At 40.3% G+C, this 26,781-nt stretch overlaps 1 protein-coding gene across 3 annotated transcripts in view; it reads left to right on the forward strand.

The window, feature by feature from the left end:
- AdamTS-A (ADAM metallopeptidase with thrombospondin type 1 motif A) overlaps positions 1 to 26,781 on the forward strand; it is a 194,171-nt gene that overhangs the window by 109,620 nt on the left and 57,770 nt on the right. For all 3 annotated transcript variants that reach the window (XM_087356043.1, XM_087356041.1, XM_087356042.1), the window contains one exon: positions 14,460 to 14,607. In XM_087356043.1, the coding sequence (XP_087212169.1) occupies positions 14,460 to 14,607 (148 nt within the window). The remainder of the gene's footprint in view (positions 1 to 14,459; positions 14,608 to 26,781) is intronic.

Genomic DNA, 26,781 nt, shown 5'->3' on the forward strand with positions numbered 1-26,781 from the left:
ACTGCTGTGAAAACCTCAAATCTTACATGAAAAACGTTTCTTTCCTTTAAATACTTCTGCTTGGTAAGTTTATATTCTAGCCTTTCTATGACTAAGGCTTCTCGTTTTTATAGTCGCAAAGTTAATATCGCTTGTATTGATGTAAATGCTTCGCAGTTATTCTTTACTGTGTGTCCCCTCCCCCTTATTACGGTGGTTGCAAAGTCAGTAAGTATTTTATCAATATGAACCTAAAAATTTGAAGTGAGATACAAGGCTTTTCAAGACTACACATTGACAAAATACGGATGTGCAATCCTTGTAAAAATACCGTCTAATAACATGCAACACTTCATGATTATCAAAGCAGGCAATTAGGATCTCGCCAGTGTAATGAAAAAGGAATGAAAACATGAAGGTGCTGTTTTTTCAGCGTAACCACCGCTAGATGTTGACAAAAAATGGACTGTAATCTCATTCGGTAGTAAGCAACATGTGCAGCTGAAACATCGCTTTTAAACTACCCAGTCTACGAACTAAAAATCCACCGGAGCAGATATAAATATAACTTTGCTTCTAGTCTTTCAAATCACCAAATGTGATCCCATTAAACAGGCACGGTTAGCATCAGTTTGAGTTTATACCGCCCGTCCTTAAGCCTTAAAGTTCCTGTGAACATGTCATTGTTAATATGACATTCTGTTCGTGGGTTGTTCAACGACGCTGTTCTTTGCTCACAGTAGGTCTACATAGAATCGGTAGATTTGGTGGAGAGAATTGGAAGGGATGTAGAAGGAATCGGTTGTAGTCCAATTTGAGGTATTGTATCGGTATTTGCCCGGAGGGACTGAGAAAAGCCATGAAGTACTTCGATGAGGATAGTCGATTTTACGAAGCAGAGTTCTATAACGTATTTTCAGTCGACTTGGCAATGTTACTGTGAAAATAGGAAATAACAGTAAAAACAAGGCATGCGAACGAGTGTTGTCTGTATGTAGGATGTAGCTGAATTTCCCAGAAAGTTATTTTTATAGAACTGTAGAAATAGGCAGTTTGAAATGCCTTCCGCTTCGCATGTGCGTACAGGATTAGAACTCATTGTTTCGTACTCTACATTGTGCAGTGTTCGTGGACGTACCGCTATATATCTTCTATGTGACTCTTGTATACACGAGAGAATGCCCAGAGAATAGGACCATGATCGCCCTGATGATGGAAGCAGTAAGAACTTCTGAAGCGTCGATCGTTATCTACCAGTTGGATTTCTCATTAATATTGGGACTCGGTCGCTGGCTATGTGATGTGACCCTAACCAAAGACTTGGACGAAATTATGTTGTAAAACTGGGCCTTAAGGGGATCGTATGTGACGTGAAATTGATTACGCTTCTGCGTAGAAAATGTTTGTAGTCTCTTGTCGTAATCGGGTTCGCAGTGAGTCAGCGTAATTAGCAAACCGTACGGTTGTCCTGAGTTCAGTTAGTGCCCGCGGAGGTCTGAATGCTCATATGCGACGGGCAGACAAGTTAAATTATCTTTTGTTCTTTTTCAGGGCTTGAGTTGTGTCGTGCACCAAATTCTTGACGAAATGAAGGCTCACATTCCGACAGTGAAAAACTAAAATGTGCCGCACATTTCATGTAATCGTTTTGCGATGACAAAGTATACATATAATAAATTACGTTTACTGTAAATTTATTTTCGTAGCCGGTGTACGAATAATCTGCTATACTTTCTTTGCCTTCTGTTTTTTCAGAACTTGGCGGAATTCTGTGTGACTTAGGCCGCTGTTCCTGATGATAGTCAGTTATGCAGTAGTTGGTTCTCACTTGAATCATGTATCGGATGTTCTGTTGTCGTGTCTTTCTGTCACGATTCCGCTATTATTCCTCTGCGGCACGCAGCTGCATTGGTAAAACAGCAGTACCCGGAATAGAATGCGAGAAACCGACACACGGAATAATCGTCCTTCATTTGTACGAGCGACTGGTGTATTTCCGTTCCGTGCAGATTCATCTTCGAGGAAGGCGTCGTCAGAGGTGTTCGCTGCCTGGTTATGGAGGCAGTAAGTACCTCTGAAACGTCTGTCAGTTTCTTCCGGACTACACGACGCAGCATTCCAGAAGACGTTTTCATTCTCGCCGCAGTCAGAATCTAAAATATTAGGGGAAAAAAATTGCATTAGTAATTATGAGCAGATCAAATTAGGATCCTGACTGACATTGCATACTTCTGGGATGGTGTTACATGAGAATGGAACATTTGTGTAATGGCGATTGGCAATGTAGAACCGAAGCATTCGGAGAAAATCCTGCCTCAGTGTCTCTGTCCACCACAGTTCCTTGGTAGACTGCCCTAGGACTGAACTCGGGTCTCGTTGCTGAGAAGGCGGCATCAGTCGCCCGAGGGACTGCATTAAAGTATCAAGACAGGTTCTTAATAGAACACTGATAGAATCTTGATACAACATTGATAGGATCTTAATACGACAATGATGTATGAAAAGTTTCCGTTGTTAACAAGATAATTCAACATTCATCTACAAGTTTAATTCGTTTCGCATCAGCTGCGATTTAACTCGTGCATGTGATCGTGAAAATTCATGAAATGGTAGTAAGTCTCAACAATCACTAGTCGTAAAGCAGTTAATACAATTGTATTTAACACACAATGGATGGACTGAAGCTTGTAAAAGTACAGATTACTCTGAGGCAGACAGTAGTTGCTTCGTTATGCGAATATTATTCTGTACAACGTCTATTATATGTGGTGTACTCCATAGAGGCTTACACGATGTTTCGGATCTTGTATCTTCTCCCATCTTCAGGTAATTTGTTCTTGTTATACTGACGTGTATTATTGCTTTCTTGATTTTATCGTCAGTGGCGACGTTGGAAACGAACACGGACATCCAATTTACCAGTAGCCTATAAACTATTATTACAATTATAGCTCAAGAAATCCGACTTTAATTTACTAGTAAAACTCACTCGCCAATCGAAAATCACTGTGCGTGATGGTCGTTAACTCTCATGGGCAGTTGACGACTGTATTTCTGAAGTCCTGTCAGCGGTTATCTCAGACTTCCTGAATGACTAAAACAGTTTTTTAAGCATTTCAAATCTAAAACTTCTTGACGATGGTGAAGAGTCAATTAAATAAAAATTTACTTGGATATTATCCATCGTCTAGTAATAAAACGTAAAAAAACGTAAAACGACGTTTCGGAGATGGGGCTCTATCTCCGTCTTCAGGTTCCTACTCAGTTGGGCCCATTAGATAGAGCTAATCCCTATCTCCGGTCCGGATAATATCCAAGTAAATTTTTATTCAGTTTTTTAAGCATTGTTTTAAAGTCATCCCGCGACGGGCTGGTAGTAATAGGAATGTGTATGTCGTAAGTGGTTTTCCACATACGAAGCTGATTTTCGTGAGAAATAAACCTGGGTAGAATCATGAATGTTGAATGTTTATGATTCGGAGAAGCGTAAATTATACAGCGGTGTATCCTAAAAGTGGTTACACCTTCTATACTTATGTATGTAATAAGTAACGAAGTGTGAACCAAATGGTCTTCCGGGAATAATTACCTTCGTCATTAAGATTTATTTTTGTATCTTTACAGAATGTTTCCTACGTTTGTGGTAATACATGTGAAGATACGCCCTTCGACTTTTGAAGCGTAACCTTAGATGACGTTATGATTTCAGTTCCCTTACCTATCTTTGTGGCAACGTTCATTTTAGTAATCACTCTGTTACAAGGTATGCTCCGGCTACTAGAAATAAGTCCTTACACCGTGTAGGCATGGAGTGTCCAGTATGAAATTAGTTACCTCTAAATTCTGAGACTTCATCCCTTCAGGTTTCGTAACAAAAATTTTATATGCATTTCGTATATACCCATCTCGTCCTCATCGTAATAATATATATATCCCTTTTAGATCCAAGTGTTCTCAGCACCCTGTCACCTTGATGTGAGAGCAAGTTTTATTTACAGTCGTGGAAATAAACCTTCGGGTCCCATAAAGTTGGGAAATCTGTTGATTAGTTGAGCTAATTATTAGTTTTTCAAAGACTAATTTTCGTGAGTTAATTACGTATCTTATCGTGTACAAAATTTTGAATGAAATTTTTGTTTGAAATGGGAAATAACATATGACGGTTAGTTTGAAATATTTTAGTCATGCTACAGTAGCCTACCGACGAGCCCTTGTGGATGGTCTCGTAAAATTTGGTGTAGAGCCACGTCCACTTGGGTGAAACAGTTTTATACGCTGTGTTGAATGTTCCACATGGCTGCTGTGCTAACATTTGAATTTATGTTTTCATAATAAACTAGTAAGTCGCGACTGGCCTACTTTTCCGTTTTAATTTTTACGTGGTTAAAGACATGCCTTTCTGAAAACAATTGAAACTCAATAAGTCTTAATGTAACGCCATTAGGAGAAATCAGAGTAATTGGTATGATTATTTATGGTTTGTTAATGAACGACCTTGTTAATAAAGTTATACCTGAGGTTTTCACGGCGGTGAGGACGTTTATATTCTTGGTTTTGGCGCCATATAGACTCGTAGGTAGATGTAGATACCTCAGAGAAACTTCATCCGTGATAATTAATACACTATGCCTCTCCGAATCGTTGGCATTTACCTGTGAATGTACAAGGCGCGAAAACCCAGAAGAAGAACATAAGCTTTTAATGTCTTTTGAAATGAATGAACTAACAGAAAACCTCGAGCTCATTTTGAAGTCATATTCTTGGTGGTTTAACTTTGTAGGAATATTCATTGTATTGTCGTATTGTTTTACTTATCCTCTCTGGTTATATACTGTGTTCATGTTATCAGTGTTCTGTCTGGGTGTTCCATTTTATCCGTACTAAGAAAGTGCCAGCTAAATGACGTTGGCCCTTCCACGTTTTAAGTCTCATTGTTTGTTGAGTGTCTGGGCCCACTGATTGATGCTCCAGACATCGCATCCCCGATCCGAGTGTTCGATACGTGTTATAGTGGACCTGTTCTCTGTCTGCTGGACCTGGTGGTAATAGGAGCCGATGGACGTCTGTTGCTGTAGTCGGAGGCCCACTTTTGGATTATTAAAACGGATTGCGTGTATCAAGTATCGCAGAATTTGTGACAGACACAATTACTTGTGTAGGCCCCAAAATTTAACGAAGTAGCATCATATCGATTGTAAGATTGTACTGTTAAGTTGATCAATAACAGCCAGACATAATTAAAAACGATTCAGCGAGTATCCGACATAAAAGGGAGGACTATGATCTTTGTAGGTTGTTGAAAGACACTCTCGGACCACAAGCCGCGTCAGGTGGAATTTTGTCCATTGACAATTGGATATAATTTTTAGCTGACTTATGTTGTGTGTTTAATTGCTACAGAAATTCTTTCGTATGAGGAAGTATATTTTCTGTAAACCTGTGTTGTATGGCAGTTACAATGTTGATGCAGAAACATGATATTTGTTGGCCTAACTTCGTTACCAATAGAATAAGAAGTGTATGGTGTGAGGCCTAAACACTCGTTTGCAGGGAATTCTTAATGACGCGAGAGCCGTTTTAAGTGCGTGCATTATGTAAAATTCACTTCATTTTGAATGATTTTAAACTTAAGTAGTTTTTCATATTACTGACTGAGAGTTTTAGCGCCATAAAACAAGTAAACTTATAAAGTGTACGTAATTTGGCTTAATTTGAATCCATTTTTTTTTTGCTACTGATTGAAATTCGGGTAATATTGTAAGCTAACAGAATTTTTATGGGGCAAAAATATGAAATTTTCGCATTTGTACATTCAGAAACAAATCGTTCTGGTCGTTCAGGACGGTCCTCTTGTCAGGATTTGAGGTTCTCGGGCGGTGAGTAGGAAGATGGCAGTCTTCTGGGTTGTAGCGTCATGTGATCTGGTAGAAGTTTACCGACATTTCAGAGGTGATCGCCCTGATGATGGAGGCAGCAGGCACCTCTGAAACGTTGATGGTAAACTTCTACCAGACTATACGGCGCTACGATCTAGAAGACAGCCATCTTCGGGCCTCTACTTGTTCAGCGCCGTATGGCGTATTGCAGGCAGGTTTCTGTGCTGAGCGTTTTGAGCTTGTTTACGCTTGGCACGTGTTATTGGCAGAGAGCCGGGGGTGTCCATTGCTGCAGACCACCCACGATTTTTGCATAACCGAAGCACGTGTGTGTTAAGTATCAACACTTACTTCCATTACTTTTACTTAAGTGGATTTATTTTTTATCGACTCGATGATCAGCTGAAGTTTATACGAAGTTGTGGGCTGGTTCTCATGGAACAGAGAATTCAATTGTGGGCGCGGGAGTGTTGTATTGAGAGTACTGTCTGTTTTTATTTCTTTTTTGCGAAGATAGCTGTGAAGCTTTACGCGTTGAAGTGTCTTCAAGAGGCGAAGTGTTGAAATGGTGTGTACGCAAATGTCATTCATCTCTGCGCATGTGGGTCAGAGGGTGGGCATTTGTATAAACAACGAAAGGGTATTGGCATTAGTGCCATTGAATCAATTCTGAGTAGACAGGAAAGGAAGTATATTTCACTAACGCACTATTTTGTCACTTACGTAAGAGACGACTCTTGTAAAGCGTTTAAATCTATTCCTGTTTCTTCCAGGAACGTGAATGTATTTTCCAGCTGTGATGCTTTGAATTCAGTTCGGGGGTACCGAATTCGAGTCTCTGTCTTATTATATTCGATTTAATTGAGATTTTCCGTGTTTTTCTTGGTTTTTGCCAGGTGCTTGTCGCTGCTTTACGTTTCAGCAGCAGGTGGAACTTATAAATAAATTAGTTTTTTAACGGACTCTGTGTAGTGTTTCCTCCCAGGGTCCCGAATATTCTTCTTCTTTAGACTTCCCATCTTCTAGCTCTTTATAAAACTGTTCACTTCCCAATATCGCTACACCAGCCCTGAAGATAGAGGCAGTATGTTTTTTTTCCGAAACGTAAGCATCTACTGACGAGTCTACACGGCATCAAAACCTATAACAACATCACATTATTAGTTTTAAGGGCTGCGTCTTGTTGCGTGTTTGATCGTTAGGTTGGCAGTCCGTCCTCTACTGATTTATTACACGACAGCAGCAACAATAATAAGAATTTAGTAAAAAAGTGCGACAAGAAGGCTTTATTCTACCTCCAGAATTAATGATATGATGGGATTTTATGGTCGTACAAATACAGAAATATGGTCAGATTTCAGGTGCTCACCGCGGCGATTATGACAAGACAAGAGGAAGTCCTCCATGGTAAAAAAAATCAGCGAGTTACGAAATATTACAGACTGTGTATGTGACTTTAGTGTTATTCTGAACGTGGAACTTCAGACTCCATACGATACCGAAGGAGACAATCGTTACAGTCTTCAGAAAAATGACGAAAATTCCTGTGCAATTGACTAACAAACTGTAGCATTCTCACCAGTAGTATGCACCTATTCAGGAAGTCTACAGCTACAAACTGACATAGGGACAGACGTAGGCAAGAAGACTGGCAGCTGACCAGTCGCGTCACACAATCTTGGTCTATAAATTGTGGAGAATTTAAATTAGCACAATTCCTTGACCCGGTACTCAGGGCTATTGAGGCGTCTAGTGGTGATCTTGGTGCGATGCCAAAATTCTACTATTCAAGTTCCATCTATGCATACCGCGTGTGTCACGAACAGAGTTTTACAGAATGCTTTTCATGTTTTCACGGAGCAGCCTGGTAGATACTGGTAGACGTTTCAAAGAGACTTACTGCTTCCTTCATCAAGACTGTATCGCGCATGAAGAAGATTATGGCAGGCAAAGAGTGCAGCTCAAATGAAAATCAAGAAATTAATAGAGAATTTGGGCATGGGAACATCTAGGGCCGAAGGTAGAAGCAGCATGTTCCTCCGAAACGTTGCTATGTATCATCAAGTGCACGTGGTGTTAGAACTCGAATGTGCAACATCGAAAAATATTAGCAGACCCATAATAATTACAAACATTATCACAAATCTAGGAACTATTCATGTATTCATGCCAATGCGCAACATAACATTTCGTTAGGCCCCAATGTTCTGGCAGCCAAACAACATGCGAGTTGGAAGAGTTATTACAATTATATTTGTTGGGGAAATTACGACTAAAAATTCTCCATCTTAAAACGAGTGCCAGTCCAATTTCATTTTGTATCATATTTTGCTTCGAATCATAAATAAGTAAATAAATACGTATTTTAATCCAGAGAGAGCTGCCAGCTATCAATTATATGTGCCAAATCCGATGAAAGCGCGTCGTTACAAAGAACACAGATAATTTTGAAAGATTTTTTTGTTCCCGATTACCGGCTTGACCTAATGTTGGAAACCCTACAATTTCTGGCACAACGAAAGAACAATAAACAACATGTCATAATGTTCAAGATTACGTCGCCAGCCAAGGTCGAACAGTGTAGCGTAAACTAGCCAGTCAGGGACGCTGGATCATCTGTGAATACAGACTCGCGATTCTTGGCGTAAAACTCTAGAACTCATTATTTCTATTATCGTATGCCCATAAAAACTCCCACCAGTTGGTACAGAGATGATTGCTCATTCAATTTTATGACTGCAATTTGTTTTGATTACGAAGGAGAAGCCTGTTAATAGAGATTACTGTTTCAAAGACACTCATGACAAACGGAGTATCGTAAGCATCAGAAGGTTTGCGCTCTGTGTAGGACACCATTTGGGTAAGGTCTCATTTGCAATGTACAGCAAATTAACCTTCACAAATTTTACCCGATACAATTCTGAAACTGAATGTCAAGTTTGCTCATCATATTTCTCAAAACCGATGCACTATTTTTTCTTTAATTACTAATTTGATCCAACATTACTCCATGCATCTATTCACATTTACAAAGTAATTTGTCTTACATTTTAATTTCCCTAATATCTCCCATACAAAATTTACTAGGTTTCATGTTTGGCATATGTGTTTCCCACTTCGGAATTTTCATAAGATTCATGCATAAAAATACATAATGTTATCGTCAGTTATGAAAGCGCTGCAGAAAATCCAATTCCAGTAGATAAATGTGATCAAATGAGACGTTTATCCTTTCTACCCAGAAGAACAACGCGGTGTTGGCTGCAGTTAGCTGTTTTGCTGCCTTGGTATTATTCTGATGGGTCACATTTGCATAACAACCTCTCTTACATGTCTGTCACAGTAGTATGTCAAAACAGAGGATTACACTGTGACATGGTGTCCACGATGAAAATGCAAGTCATTTTGATTCTGTGTTTAAAATTTATTAGGGGAACACAAAGAGAGTTTGGTTTGTCAGCTTACGTTTGTTAGAAACGTGCTGGCAAACAAAGGATTCTTCATTTAGTGTCGTCTGGGAATTTTATTGTTAAAATTTGAAATTAGTAACAAGACTTTTACAAAAATTCGTACAGAATTTTTACTGTTTTCGTGCATTTTTCTCTCTCGTTGAAATCTGTTAGTTTTCCCGAAGAGGACCCGGCCCGATGCTTTGGTGTCTGAAGCTTATCGCCGGTGGTCAGAGAGGGCAATAATTCAACTTTTTACCGATGAAACGATATTAAGAAGATTATTGCAGTTATAAGTTGGTTTTATGACAGGCAGATTGCTGTTCCAATCTAGAACTAAGTTTATTTGTTACTCAGTATGACCACTGTCAGCTTTGCGTGCTCCGTTGACCCAGGCAGCTACGCTGGTGGGAGTGTAAGCTCCTGGCAGGGTCAACCATGTCTGGTCGATGGGTAGGAGTCAAACCAAAAGAGGTCACTTGTCCTCCAGGTTGGAGGTTGACTGGTGGCACGCAACATCCAGATGTAGGAAGGTTAATAATACTTGGAAGGCTGAACAAGCGATCGGATGAAAGACGAAACCTTCGTCTCCCACGGAAAAGATGGAAGGACCAAACACTTGAGACTCGAAACTCGCCTTTGGTCCAATTTTTGTTCGGAGGAGGAAACAGCTATGTTCGAAGCTATTCCAGCTTCCATTTCCAAAGTTAGCATCGCAGTAAAATATTTTGGAATGCTGTCGCGAACAGTGGCGGTATGAATGCCTCCAGTAACATGACGTACGTTCAGAGTTTTATAAAAATCAGTTCATTACATCCAGTAGTTTATATCGTGTGAGGACAGGTGGCCTATGTAGACAGGCTAGGGGAAGTTAAATTTGTTATAGGATTTTACAGCCATCTTATCAGAAAACTCTAAAAATATTCAAACATGAATCCTTTGTATGGAAAAGCCAACGTCTTTTGCTTAAAACACTCTTTCTATCGCGAATTAGGCGTCTCGTTTTCTGCACACTTCTGACTCGAAGTCCGATCTGGACTTTCCACTATTTTGACAGAAATATGTTATAGATACTGTTTTCGTTCTTCGCTGATTCGGTTTATCAGAAACTGACTGATGACAGAACAGCATTGTTTCGAACGGCTTTGACTGTGTTATAGACTGATAAATAAATGCAATATATTCTGGAACGTCACGCCAATAACACATTGTATTTTCTGTACTGGTTAGTTGGCGATTTACTACTTCACATATTCCCGTCATTTTTTACGTGTAATTGTCTGGTAAATACGTAATAGTTGTAACTTATTATTGCTTAGTATTATTGTTGTTGTTGAACCTTCATGTCGGCGACAAGTCCTTCAGAGCGCGAGACATGATCATTAATCGTAGAAGAAGGGAACATGAGACGAGGAGCACATGTAACTGTAAAGTTTTATAAGAACGAACGCGTCTCTGCTTTTATTGTTTGTTGCGCTGAACCGCAGACTATAATTTTTTTGTTTGACGTATTCCTTGGAAGACGTGTTTTCTTTGGTGCTGCAATTTTATTCAAAGATCTTGACTCAAGGTGCAAACCGGAGTGACCCATAAGACCTTGAATTATCACGGGCGAGAAAAACACGTATCCATGAAACATGACGACGTACGTCAGCAACAGACTTGCTTATTTGTACAAGTTGTGATACTGTAGCGTTCTTGGTGATAGACTTGGGTCGCAGTAGTATTACTGCTTAATAAACTGAAACCACTTTAAATTCGGGGAAAGCTTTGTCTTCCCTTCCGGTATCTAACGACATGAAAATATTAAAATACACAAAATTGCAATTTGTTGTTTTTTATGTTCCCACGTTAAGGGAAGAACACAAATAAGATAATTAAAATATCATTTTATGTTCCACATCGAATAATCGATTTACATTTGGAAAATTTTTACAACATGTTTCGGTTTCATCGAACCATCTTCAGGTGTAAAATTATATCAATAAACTTAAAACTCAATTACAATTTCTGTTGTGTAGCTTTTTGGTGATGTTTTCTGGTGATGTTCATATCCAGGCATGGTCGGATACGCTAGTACTTCTAGACACCTCCAGACACATCAACGTGTCTACACTATCATCTTTGGCCGATGTAGAACATCAAAAGCATTTCACTTCAAAATAATACATTCGCTCCAATATATGAAAATAATCTGGATATGAACATCACCAGAAAACATCACCAAAAAGCTACACAACAGAAATTGTAATTGAGTTTTAAATTTGTTGATATAATTTTACACCTGAAGATGGTTCGATGAAACCGAAACATGTTGTAAAAAATGTTCCAAATGTAAATCGATTATTCGATGTGGAACATAAAATGATATTTTAATTATCTTATTTGTAAATTTTAAATATAATCGTGATTAGACGGACAAAAACCGAATAATTAATTTAATATTTGATTCACAATATGACACAATTATACTATCTTATGAAGAACACAAATTGAGTGCTTAGGAGAATATTCAAACCAAAGGTGCAGTAATCTATGTTCTGTTTATGACGTGTTTTCACCCAGTATATTAGCATCATTACCACAGATCAGTATCTAATATGCCCCATTCAAATCGGTTCGTATAGTTTAACGATGAATAGTAAGTCTATCTCATTCTTATAGCCTAACCACATAATGACCCGTCCGAATCCTGGACCAAGATTTGAGTTTGGTTGTTTTTTCTGGACAAGCACGACATTAAATTTCTGGCTGCCCATATTAATTTCGGATTGTTCCAACAGTTTTGCCATTTATCCGTCAGCGAGGTCATAACATCGGCATTTCTAAAGCGTTTTCAATAAATGATTAGTCGCTGGGCCTAATAGTTGTACAATTCTTTATGTGGTAATTACGGACAACAGTGGGTTTACGCACAAGAGATGTGTATATTTATTTGTCCTCCATACGCTGGGGCACAGCGGAAGCGATCAGATCAAACGCACCCCTGGGTTTCTTCAGCCTGCCAGCGACTCGCGGAAAGTGTAAGCCTCAACTAACTGGCTAACATCACCTGTCTGGCTGGAGTTAGCTGTGTTCCAGTGTATGCAGTACCACTGAACCACAAAAATAGAAGACTTTTCACGGCTGCCCCTTTAATGTTTATTGTATTAATTATAAGTGAAATACAGAAATGCTTTAGGCGAAATTTGTACCATTAAAAAGAAGTGGGGATACCGAATCTCGGGTGGTGCACCGTTATCGTCCAGACTGTGGTGTTTCGTGGTTTTTCTGGATATTTTCAGGCAGATTTCGGATGTTTTGTTAAAGTTATCTCACAGCAGTTTTCTGTGTCATTTCTATTATCATTAAGTCATTCTCATCAATGATACATTTCATTTTGGGGTTAACAAAAACAGTTAACTAACCGATTAACAAGTCAATAATCATTTTCTCTGACATAAACATTTTATATTCGTTTTTTATAGAAGAATCATGTTCTTCTTCAGTTTACCGTGATGCCGTATGTTGCCTGAGAAAACGTGCGTGTTCCCATTATGGCTAATGATTCGGCCGTGACACACCACAGAACTGTTTTCAGTGCTTCTGACGTCAAGTTGTGCACGAATGCGTGCAATTCAGTGTGCCATTGATTGCAAACAGGATTGTTAAAGTAGTCGGCTTACGTGTCGTATCAGCTCCAAGCCTTGCCTCAACATTCGAGACGCGTACTTGGGGCTGACCGAGCCGAGATAGGTTCAGGAACACAAAGACAAGTAAGAAAACATGTGGCCCTTTGAGGACTTCACCCGGGGCTTCCTCCGCTGTGGATATCTCAAAAGCATAAATCCTCAGTGGGACAGGTTTTGGATAGGGGTGAGGCCGTCGGAGTGTCTCTGCAATCAGAGAGAAACGGGTTCGAATCGGAGATCACAGTATCTGATGAGCTGAAGCCGTGTGCACATGCGCGATTGTCGGTACCTTCTTCTTCTTCTTCTTCTTCTATGGCTCTCCGGTCCGTATTCGGTCCATGGCCTCCTCAATTATCCTCTTCCATTCGGTCCTCTGTTAGGTCCGTCTGTCCGAGGCTTTGATCGAGGTTTCGAAACTTCTTCCTTTTTACGGTGCAAGGTTGTAAGCCTTGCGACCAACCCCCAACCTGGAGGACCAGGGTACTTCTCCCCCTCGAACCAATCTGGCTAGGGAGGCCCTACCAGTAGCTATGGGGTCACTGAGGTACTCAAGCCCCACCACCACGACAAGGTGCAGATACAATTTAAAATCTGCGTCATAGTTTTTAGAATAGCAAATGTTTTGTTTTAATCTCCTGTTACTTGTTGACGGTAACATTAATGATAGCCTCTCCTTGTCTTTGGACGCAATTAATGTGAAGAAACTTGAAAACTAGTCTGTATGTCGTAGGCATGCTGTCCTTGAGAAGCTGAACTTAATTTTAGCGTAAGAGTAACCAACAGAATCCCTTGTCACTGTGATCCCCTACTTTCCGGCTGAATGGTTGTAAAATTACTTCATCGCCAAAGGAGTGGTACATATTTTCCTAAACAGCCGCACTCTTTGTGTAGTCTTACTTTTCAAGTAAACAAGTTGCTTACCTTGCTGGAGGCACTGACCATAGTTGTCTGCACATAGCGAACTAGGAAGCGAAAGGTTTGGGTTACATTGCTTTGTTTTCGTAAATGGACTCGGCGTTATACGAGGTGCGATCGGAAGGTTTCCAGACTGCGCGTATAAAAACCCGTACACTTATCTCAGGTATTAAATTCATCCATCACCCTCGAAGTAGTTCCCCTGGGAGTGAACACAACGATCCCAGCGCCGCTGCCAAGCCTGGAAGCATCCCTGGAAATCTTTCTTTGTCAGCCTGTCAAGCTGATAGAAGCTGATCGACGTTTCGGAGGCGTTTACTGACTGCATCGTCAGGCCGGTCGTCTTCATACTCGCCAGCGTGGAAATCTGAGATCTTACGACTGGGTCCGTTATCTTTGCTGGGTGGGGATGAGTGTCTGGCGCTTGTCTGCCTGAGTAATGATATCTCAGGGATTCCCCACATGGTTGTGCTATACTTATCGGGTGCCAGGTCTGGACCGCAGATATTGATTGATGACTGTGAATGAAAACACCACCCGATTTACATGGCGTGGTCTGTCTATTTCAGACTGGCCACATCCGGACTTCAACAGGCAGCTACTTCATTGAACCAGCTGAGAACTGGAGGGATCACACGAGTCCAATATTACACGCCGTGTACAGGATACCAGGAACCAACAGTGCGGAGGAAGGATGGCATCAGTGCGGTGTGGTCGGTAGGTGGAATTCTGCAACCACAGCTTGTCAGAAATCTCGTGACGTAAATACGAATGGAAATAAAAGTTCAAGCAGAAATCAGATGATTCTGTGTACACGGCCAGGAAAACATCCTCTAGTCCAGAAATCTCGACTTTGCATTGATCTAATAATTTTCGGAACAAACAAAATAGACATCATTTCAATTTTAGCTACGTTATTCGTGTCCAGCGTGAAACTTGGCTCCTCCCATTGTGGGAAGAACATACATTGAGGGTAGGATTTGAGGTTCTTATGTCGGTGAATACGAAGATGGTTGTCTTCTGGGTTGTAGCTCCGTGTCTTTGCTGCCTCCATTGAGACAGCAAGGACCTCTGAACCGTTAGTAAACTTCTACCAGACTACACGATGCAACAACCCAGAAGACGGCCATCTTCGTACATCGAGGGTGTCTGGGAACAGGATGCTGCGGAGAGCATAATGAGGAGCTTAGTAGTGTCTGCTATTGACGTAGTGTTATTAGATAATTGATAAAAATAAAGGGAAATATTCAAAATGAAGGTGACGACCACTAAACTGGAGCGATGTTGTTAAAATGTATCTTAAAGCAACAGGGCAGGAGAGTATTGACTGGACTCATCTGGCTCAGGATAGGGACCAGTGACGGGTTGTTGTGAACCTTTGTGTCACATAAAAGACGGGTATTTCTTGACAAGCTGAGTAACCGTTAGGCATCTCAACGTTTCTAATCCATGAAGTTAGTTAATTAATATGGACCATCAGCATAATTGCTGAATGTCACATGGAATAGTAAATTATGTGTAAAAACTTTGTGATTATTTTACCAACATTTACAGGGCACTGAAAATGCTCTTCTGTTTTGACTGAACTTGATATTTTCTTCATTTGGAAACCATTTTTCTCCTTTAGATCTAAATATACTTGTCACTATTTTGTTTTTAAATGGGGTTCTGCTCACTGTATTATCTTCCCTTTAAGCGTTTGGGCCATTCTTTACGTCCTTAGCCAGTTAGTTACAACCCTCACCAATAATTATTTTTCGGTCCAACTTTAGGCGACGGGCCTAATTTCGGTTCAAAGATTCTTCGCGGCCGCTGCTTTAACTAGAACTAACGAAACGTCGAACCTGCCAGTGAGCTTATTCTCTCAGTCGGTACATTTAAATATTAAGATAACTTCGCAGTACAAGAACTTTGCAAGTAATCGTCAAGATCAAGTTCGAGGTAAGCCAAATTACTTTGTGTAGACTTCGGGCATCAAGTAGGTGTTTGGAGAAAATACACAACCGCTTGAAGTCAATATTATGATAATTTATGTAGTGTTAACAAAACCGGTTATTTTTACCTGTGGCTGTCAAATATTTGCGTTTAATGCACTTAACAAATCTGCATAGGGCATTCGTATACGATACGATTCGGTGTGGTCGTCTGATAAGCGGGAATTACACACACTTTGAAAACATACGCGCGATATTTGAGCGGAAACCTGAAAACATACGCGCGATATTTGAGCGGAAACCTGAAAACATACGCGCGATATTTGAGCGGAAACCTGAAAACATACGCGCGATATTTGAGCGGAAACTTGAAAACATACGCGCGATATTTGAGCGGAAACCTGAAAACATACGCGCGATATTTGAGCGGAAACTTGAAAACATACGCGCGATATTTGAGCGGAAACCTGAAAACATACGCGCGATATTTGAGCGGAAACCTGAAAACATACGCGCGATATTTGAGCGGAAACCTGAAAACATACGCGCGATATTTGAGCGGAAACTTGAAAACATACGCGCGATATTTGAGCGGAAACCTGAAAACATACGCGCGATATTTGAGCGGAAACCTGAAAACATACGCGCGATATTTGAGCGGAAACCTGAAAACATACGCGCGATATTTGAGCGGAAACTTGAAAACATACGCGCGATATTTGAGCGGAAACCTGAAAACATACGCGCGATATTTGAGCGGAAACTTGAAAACATACGCGCGATATTTGAGCGGAAACCTGAAAACATACGCGCGATATTTGAGCGGAAACTTGAAAACATACGCGCGATATTTGAGCGGAAACTCGAATACCGGTTTTGCAGACAAATATTTCGAAATGCCGTCTTTGCGGAATTGCATTTATTGCGAATTCAAAACTATTGTTGAAAAAGCTACTGTACAATATGAGCAGTTTGCTTTGTTGTTTCTCGTTAAACATGGAATATGGTACGAGTGCATTGAACAATATTTTAAGTTAGCGTTTATTTTATATCCACCGTTTGGACGTAATATTTAGCCGTTTAAACTCCATTTATATCTCTACAACAAGTTTCAGTGTTTCCTACTTGATATTTAAACTGCTGTTTTCAAGAAATAAGATGACTGCCCCGATTAATCGATGGACCAATTAACCGGACTCTACTGTATTTATACATTTTGTTAAATACGAAGTTCTCCACTATATGTCCCGCTTTGTCAGTTTACGTTCGTCCGCTTAGAGACGCTATTTTTAAATTCGGTAATCAAATAAAAACATTGTAAAGTAAACCAGTGGAGAACGAGTGAGGGTGAAGGATCTGCCCAGAGAACTTGTAGTTCAAGTTGTCTGTTTTCGAAGTGGACTGTAGCAGAACAGCTAGCTTGTCCTTATAAAGTTGGTCGCTTGTGACCAGTTTCCATTAGCTCTGTCTGAACTCACCGCCAAGCTGTCTGCCTGGTCGGTTAGTCCACCTAATACAAGCAACCTGAAGCTGAAAAGAAGTACGAATCAAGTCTTAGAACGAAAATGTCCCAAGGCTCTAATTCAACTGAAGACCGCGGTTTCTTGTCAGACCTCGCAGGATTTACAGGATACGCCGCCATCAAAAGACCCCGGTTTGATTCTTTGTAGTGCATTGGTTGTCGTTTGTTCGCCTGCTGTAACGAAACACGACTCCAGGAAGTCAGTGGTGAAAATGGTGACTTTGTGCACGAAGAGGTCCACGTTTAGTAGTTAGGATTGCGTTTTAAATGCAAATTCCTGTAAGAGCTTCTAATTCGTTCTTCTGTAACTCACTTTAACGTCTGAATTTGAATTCTAACGGTTTGCGCTGTCGTAAACCGAATTGCTATTTTAAATCTTGGTGTTCAGATTCCACTATTGGCAAATTAAATGAACCGATTCAACTATGCAAACTATTTAACAGTTAGTTATGCAAATTGCAAAACGTTTTACTTATGAAGGCAATCTCGCACCTTTGCATGCGAAGAACACGTACAAATTACATCTGCTATACTCATTATGTAGGTCTCTTGATGCCTGCTTCATTACTTTCCCTGTCAGTTACTTTGCCTGACCCCGCATTACTAATCTTGCTGCTGTCTGTCAGCTTCGCGTGCTACTTAATTCTCAGACTGGAAACATTTAATCAGCCTTCGCCGTCGAGTATTCGTCACCACTGTCATGTCTTCTGAACATAACTGTCTTCTGGGACGCTAAGCCGTCTATTATGGTAGAAATTGACCGATGTTTCAGAGGTACTTACTGCCTCTATCATCAAGGTGGCCGTTCTTATGATGCAGGCAGCAGGCACATCAGAAATGCTGATAATCGTCTACCAGATTACATTGCACACTGACACAGAAGACAGCCATCTTACCCAGGCCCTAATGATGGACGCAGTGCGCACCTTTGAAACGTCATACAAGTTCTACGAGAATGCACGTACCAATTTGGAAAGGTCGTCGTCTTAAAACAAATCATTTTCGCTTTGCTTTAGGAAAGTGTTCAGTCCGTGTTACAGCGTTAGGTGGTTTGCCAAGTAAAGCGTTGACAGTTGAGTGAGTCACAGGCGCGGTTATGAAGTTAACAGTTTACACGTCTGTAAATTAGACAGTTAAGTAGCTGCTGGTTGCTACGGAGTGACTGGTGGAACTCCTGACGGAAACTCATTAGTAAGTAAAAATATGGACCACTGATTACAGTACCATCGAGGCACTCATTAGGGCGCAGGCCTCAAAAACGGAAAGGAACGCTTTAAGGATTTCCAGCAGTATTACTTTTAGACTTCATCTTGATAAGATAGATTTGTTTCTACTCTCTTTTCGAATGAAAAATTGAATATCTTGAATTGTCGAAACGAGAGGAAAGAAATGGGAAAAACCAGAACAGGTAATAAATCTTGATTGAAAAGGTGTAGATCTACTGACAGACGGCTTGCTCACATTCGGGAGGTACCTAGTAGTTTTAATGGCTGTGTGTTGACTGACGACATGACTGGGGTTATTCGTGATTTTTTGTTCTCTTAGGTGCTAGTCGGGGTTTGTGCCTAAAAGCTTTCTCCACATGCTCCAAGATCATAGTAACATGTGTCACGGGCGCTAAACAGCTCTTCCTATAGATCTAACTCCGTTAAACAAACAAAGTAACAACGTAGCCCGTCTTTGAAAGGAGATATTAAGAAGGCCTTACGGGCAGCGAGCAATCCAATTCCTGAATCCTTTGTCAAACATTGGTGACATTTATATGACAGGCTTTTATTAACACTTGCTATTACAGGTTACAGTGTTTGCTTTCCAGAACGTTGAAGATCAGTGTACAATAGTTAGGCCTACGTACGAGGTGCGATCGGAAATTTCCCAGACTGCGCCTATAAAAACCCGTACACTTATCTCAGGTATTAAATTCATCCATCACCCTCGAAGTAGTTCATAGGTTCATAGGTTTCCGTAGCCGTTTTGGCGAGTCTTTAGCAAAATTTGATGCACACGCCATTCCGAAATCGCAGGAGGGTCGGTGTAATGCACTACCAAAACGCCCGTAACTAAGGAACAAATGCTAATTCGATGATGCCGGCTGGCACACTGATTCACTATGAATGTAGGCCGCACCCCCTAGCGGCAGAAGCTCGTACTACACCCGGTTCGCCCTCTATTGACACAGTCTTGAAACTTTCCGATCCACCTCGTACTAGAAGCCATGTATATAAAATACTTATGAAACAACAGTTTTTCAGATGTTGTTCGTCTGTGTTGTGACGTCGTGTAGACTCGTAGGTAGATACCAAATTTTCATAGTGTCTGATAGCGAGGATACTACGATGAGTAGTACATATTTCTCATGAAAGAAAGACAGATGTGTATACAGAATTTTGGTGCAGAAACATGTAGAAGAATGCGTAATTGGAAGACCAAGAAGAAAATGGTAAGTTACACTGAAATGGATCGCAAGGAAGTTCTGAGGATGGTGCTGGTGTTTGTTATTAGCTTATGGTTGTCGTTATTAATACAAAATGTCTGTAGTTTTCCGTGGTTTTCTCAACTTCTGTTTTGATGGTTAGTAGCAGACTGTGAAACATATCGCATCAGCTTGTCTTCGCAACTGGAACGTGCTGTTCGCAGTTGTTATTCGAACAGTTTAATTGACAGCCAGAAAGAATCACGAAGTGTCTGTCTACTTAAGTGTTTCAATTCAATTCTTTCTGTCGCCCTGTCATTCAAGTTTGTGGTAGACACGTAGGCTAATTCTCCGTTGGGACAAAAAGACACACATTAGAATATTTTCTTGCTTTCCAAGCCGGCTAATTGACTACTCTCAAGAGTAGTAATCATCCAGGTCGTTCATTTTGAAGCTTTACCAGGCAGAATGACAGATGAAAACAGATTTTTCTCCGTGAAATTGTTTGCAGGCGTAGACCAACGTGCTGAACGGGTGCACATGAAATGGTACACGTACGTGAAGGTTTTGTTTATTTTCATCTCATCCTGAACACACAAATTTGAGACACGATTACAGTATCAAATGTCACGTGCCTGCCTTGTCTAATTCATTAGTTATTACCAGTTTAATTAAGTAAAGTAAAGTAAAGTTTGTCCCACTATACGCCATGTAGGCGTTTGGGGGGAGTGGAGGTATAGCTCCTCTCTTCCTTGACCTCGGCACTAGATGGGGGTGAGTGGTCAGCATCACGCCCCGGCCGGCTTTACCCCCGGGAAAGGACCCCGGTACCCATTGTAGAGGAGGCTGGGTGGGCCCCAGAGACGCAGAGGCTAGAGGAAAAATCCTCTGCCCCCGTCGGGGATCGAGCCCCGGTCGTCCAGCCCGTAGCTAGTCACTATACAGACTGAGCTATCCCGGCTCATCCAGTTTAATTAGTATCTCAAATAAATAACTTATTTTTACGTTACGCAGAAATTATTTCAACAGAATTTGCTTTGTTTTAAAATACTTATTAGACCTATATAAATTCTAAGAATGCTATATTGAACTCGTTTACCAACTCGGAAAGCAGCCATGTTTCAATCGTCATGTTTAGTATCGGAGTGAATTCATGTCCAATTTTAACGGGGGGCCCCCCAACCCACATGAAATATGCAGACCTATTTAATTTCTGTCTTGATGTTTCTTACTGATGTATTATGAATGAAGCAGATTACGAAGTCCTCGCAAACTTGATGTCGCTAATTGGTTTCATTTCTTGAAGCTTTGCCATTCGTGGTGTGACAAAGTACATTTTCAAACTGCCAGTTCCGCTCCTCGCACACTTCGTCAGTGATGGAAATGCAGGCCAACTGACTCAATGTAGTCGTTAATGTTAGGGAGATGTTCCCTAGTTGTACTTGCTTGGGGACGATAAATGGCCCAGGGCCAAACACCTGACCACTGCTTGTAACAAAAAGCCAGTGTTTTTTATAATACAAGGTCTATTGTCTCACAGCAAAAACGATCCAAGCGATAACAAATAATTTGACGTAAGGGGCACAGTCCGCGGAAGTCAATCAGACTGGTTTCGAGCTCGTTACTAATGGCTTCGGTATTAGTTGCACTGAGTAAATATACGTATAATCTGAGTAATGATTATAATAATGACAGTAGCAGTTAATGCATTATAATGGGCATAATTACGACCAATTTTTGGTCATGTTATTTCTGAAATGTGGTTGAAAACCGGCATGGGAGAAAGTGGCCAATCGTATTGACTGTTCGTCTGAACCAAATTGACATAAATGTTGTCATTGTCCGTCTTATAATTACTGCTGTTAATATTGCTTTGTGCGAATTTATTTGTAACTGTCTATATTTGAAATAATGATTGAGTGGACACTTTTCTGTCTAGAATAACTCGCAACCTTTTCTCAGATGGTAAATATTTTCTTTTTTTCAATATTCAGAGAATTTGAAATAAAGTAATGAACACATTTTGAATGTTAATGCGATGTTTAGGTGTCTATAAATATTCCTCATTGCTACTTACGTTGGTTTCTCGTTTTTGTAACGTAATTTTCTTAGTTTTAGTGAAAAATTTGTACCGACCGGTTCCATAATTTTACTCTTCGCCGGTTTCTGTTAGAATAATCAGACCAAGGAGGCTGAGATGGGCGGAGCATGTAACACACGTGGATGGCATGAGAAATCAGTGCAAGACATCGGAAAAGACTTGCGTGACTTGGGAAAGGGAACGGTGGTGGGCTCTTGTGAACACGGTAATGAACCATCGTGTTCCATAAAAGGTAAAGAATTTTTTGCATAGCTGATGACACAGCTTATCAACTATTCTGCTCCACGGAGTTAGTTTGACTGCAAAAATCATTTGCAATCAAATGAGGTGTTAAGGTAATTATGCACGATAGAGATGAAAGAACTGGGAAGGGGAGCGGTCGTGCGCTTTACTAGGATATTATAGAGGTTTTTGCTAGAAGAGACAAATAGGAAACCAAAATATTGTAACCTCAAAATAGTTGCTGCCATGCCGATATTAGCCTCAAGGTACTGAGCAGGTTGTAACATATATAAAGTACCCTTCGTTTATGAATATTCCGTGTATTCCTATTTAGGATCTAGAATAGGACACCGAATATCCTTACGTATGTTTTTCGTATTCTTTCTTAGCATTTCCGTCTGATTTCGAGTCAATGCCTTGAAAGTTGTCGCTACCTCTTACTGATTCTTTGTACGTAATTACAGTCTGAAGTATTATTTGAGGTTCTCACGATGGTGATTACGAAGATGACAGCCTAATAGCCTAGTAGAAGGGTACCAACCTTTTGATGATAGAGGCAAGGACTTCTGAAATGTTGGTAAACTTCTAACATACTACACGGCGCTACAACCCAGAAGACTGCCATATTATTTATATTCTTTTATTCAGCGTATGATAATCAGGTGATACAACGCCATTAATCATTAAAGGATATTGATATTTGTCTTGTGGGTTGGACGCCGTGTGGACTTGTAGATGCCAGCGTTTCGGAGAAAAACACTATTTTCATCTTAAGGACTGAATTATGTTTCTCCGAAGGTACTCATAGCGTCACAATCCAAACAACAACAACAACTCGGCATTTTCATGGTCTCGACGTGATAGCCTGAAGTCGAAAGGTACATTGAATCGGACATCTGGCGAAAGGAACGTGTTAGGGAAATCTGAATTCTGTGTGAGTTCACCGTGAACCATGAACTTGGAACAGCAGATCGGTTCGAAGAAGTAAACGGAATTTTAATCAAGATATAATAAATTTCACGTGTTTGAAGCAAAGAAGTTGCTTGAAGAAATATAAACACTGTTGTGTTCCTTGGTGACCCCGGAGGCGTGAGAAAATGGCACGTCGTAATTACCAAAGTTACTCAGCACGTAGAAACGTTGCGCAATAAAACATTCTGGTGACGTCATAGCACTGAATGTTGCTTTGGTTGGAATACTTCTCTGAAGTAAAACGAAAAGAAATAATATAAATTACGCGGCAAATTTCTGTTCTGTGTTTGCGTAAAAAAATCGATGTCTAGGATTCATGCCTCAGCATACCGCCAGAAATCTACTAAGCCGCATTTTTATCATAGCGATTACTTAAGAGAAATTGAAAATAAAAAGTATATATAGAGTTGGAAATTTTCGTGAAGGGAAATTTAGTCTGAAGGGCATACTCCTTAAGTATGCAGCATGTAATTCGTTCAACATAACACAAATTTTCTAAGAAGTGTTGACCGACGGGGTACCTTTGTCCGCTATTCCCCACTTCTAGGGACGATGACAATCGCTGTGTGGGCTTCAGGATGTCACTGAAGTAAATGGAACGCCGACTAAATAAAATGTTTTAATATTAAGTAATGGGCTTACGAAATATATGCACACCTAAATCGTCTTGACATACAAATTTTAAGTTCAAGTTTACTCACTTCAGATAGTTGAATGAAAAGGATTCCACCACGGAAGAACGAAAGGAACACATGAAATATCTCTGCGCCACAAACAGGTGGCAAAATTGTTTTTGCACTTTACTGAATCAAGCACCAAATGACCACTGGCTAAAGCATCTGCATGCTACGTGTTATCAGAAAAGTATCTGACCAGCATTGCCAACTGACCCCAATTTCCCTGTCCTCCCCTACATGATAAAATTTTGCAAGTGGTAAGAGAAAAGGAAATACAGAGTAGGACTCATCGCCCTGTTGATGGAGGCAGCAAGGACCTCCGAAAAGTCAGTAAACTTGTACCAGATTACACGGCGCAACAAACCATAAGACAACCATCCTTAGGGCTGTTAAACCAGAAATTTAACAATTAATGTACGTGGATCGATGCTGAATAAGGATTGCCATCAAGTTTTTTTATAGGCCTGATATTTTTGCAAGGGCTCTTAAAAGTTACGAAAACCTGAGAACAAAAATGTGTAATCCCATTTGGAAACTGTTCTGTCCGAAGAGGAGCATACTTCTTCAGTCGCCCTAAGGAGGGTGTGTCTTAGTTACGTGTATGTTATCGGAATCATACGACATTGATGTGTAGACTTCCGCTAATGTGTCGTCCGAGAACATATGCCGTACGTTCTGTAATGTCGTTTGGGTTGAATGCGTTTCCATGATCATTAACATAATATATCATTCTCGCTTCAACACCACCGTGAGATAAAATAACATGCATAGCATATTCACTGCATTGCGAGCGTGATTCGTCTTGCAAACTGACGTCGATTCATTATTCTTCGTATGTTCTTCATAACAGGAGTGTACATCGATAAATTGTCACGGTATTAGCTGATTTATAGACTGGTTTTACATTTTTGTAATCAGTCGGTATGCAAGAAATCCAGTGCAATATGTTATTAGAACATTTGTAATGTTGTAATTAAAAGTAAACGTGACAGGAAAATAAGATTGTTTACTGTTTTGCTATTTTACTCGTTTGCTAAAGGTCGCCAAAAATGACCTTTAGAAGCGATCGTTTACACTGGGTCATTAACCACAAGAGTTCAAGATGTGGGATAAGTCTTTTAAAAGCTTAATTTTAATTTCTTCTTTAAACGATGTAACCCGTTTCCACGATCAGGGCCCTGGATACCGGTGGACTACGTGTCCGTGTGTTAACCTCTAATGATCTGTGAAAACTATGATCATCAGTTTTGAATTTTTTTCCCACAGAATATATTGCTACTAAATGATGCCGCTGAATTTCCAGTCCTAAATACGTAGGCAGTATTTTTTCTCCGAAACGTCGGTATATATACCTAGAAGTCCACACGGCATTGCAACCCAGAATACCAGCATGGACTCAAATTTGTTGTCACATTTGTACGAATACTCCAGTATTCTCTTTACAAATGCTACTCCAGCGTGACTTTTCATAGACGGTTGCATCGCCTTCAATATATCGTTTCTTCTGCATATTGTAGGCCCATTACATAAATTACAATATATCAAGCACGGGTCGGTTGGAGATATCATTATCTGTTGTTACTCAGTTCCAAAATGTCCTTAACCTTTTGAGCGTGTTTTACTTTGTACACAAAGTACAATTCCGAGGCACAGTTACAAGTAGTTTAACACTGTTAAAACGAAAACATGATAAATGCGGAATTTACGTAATATATTTTAGTAAGTTAGAAGCTTTTTCTGTAGATTATAAGTTATTCGTACAGAGTGGTCCAAGGAGAGTGTCAATAATGTTAACATTGCACCCAGTTCCATATTTTTGGATCACTATGTAAGAAAAGTAAAGTTTGTCCCACTATACGCCATGTAGGCGCTTGGGGTGAGTGGAGGTAAAGCTCCTCTCTTCCTTGACCTCGGCACTAGATGGGGGTGAGTGGTCAGCATCACGCCCCGGCCCGCTTTACCCCCGGGAAAGGACCCCGGTACCCATTGTAGAGGAGGCTGGGTGGGCCCCAGAGACGCAGAGGCTAGAGGAAAAATCCTCTGCCCCCGTCGGGGATCGAGCCCCGGTCGTCCAGCCCGTAGCTAGTCACTATACTGACTGAGCTACGCCGGCTCGTTGGATCACTATGTAGGCTAGTGTATTAAAGCTAGGAGTTAATGTTATGATTATTTTTAATAACTTGGTTAGTTAATAACTTGAAGATTTAAAAGTTGGTTTAGCGTAAATGTTACCGTAGAACATTGATAAGAATATAGTTCAAAAATTTCTGTCTTTATAGTGAAGTGATGTTAATGTTGAGGTTTGAAGTTCTCGCGCCAGTGAGAATGTCGATGTTGTTTTTCTGGGAGAAGATACCAACGTTTCAGAGAAACTGAATCTTCGGTTCTGGAGATGGAGACGGTATGTTTCTCCGAAATAATTGTACTGTTTGATGTAGAATCGCAGAATAGCTGGAAAAACAAATAAGCTTTCTCATGTACATTGCTTCATTCTGTGTGTTTTGTGATCATCCTTCCATATATAAGCTAAAACTGAAAACAAATTCTCAAACTCTCATGAATTGAACATTTCCGTCATAATGAAAATCAGTGTGGAAAATTATGAAGTTGCTAAAATCTCGGGCGATCAGTCAATTGAGTATGAAGTTCGTATCAGACGTTTCGGGAGTTTTCCTCGAACACACTGAATGCAGACACCCACTGGTCGCTCGACAAGACTTCGTCGTCGGCCTATAATCGCAGGAGGAGAATAAAATATCCTGACCTTGGGGATTACATTGGCTGACAATCTTTCGAACAACAAAGTATTTAGAAATAGTTTTGTAGTGAAGTACTTTCTTGTGTAGCAGGGCTGTTCGTTGCATGACCTCTGGCATGGAACTTGTCTCAGAAAAAGAATTCATGGTTATAATGCCGCGTCCTCTCTTTTGTTTTGTACCTTCATTTATTTTATGAGTAGGCGTGTGGGGTTGTTTTTCTTACTGATTTATAACTTATGTTTCGTTATTATTCTTTGAATTCGTGAAACCGCGTGTCCGATTTCTGTAGCA

This window comes from Zootermopsis nevadensis, unplaced genomic scaffold (assembly GCF_977971745.1).
Source record: "Zootermopsis nevadensis isolate Lab colony 2312 unplaced genomic scaffold, Znev_1.0 Znev_ptg000025l, whole genome shotgun sequence".
Classification (NCBI taxonomy): domain Eukaryota; kingdom Metazoa; phylum Arthropoda; class Insecta; order Blattodea; family Termopsidae; genus Zootermopsis; species Zootermopsis nevadensis.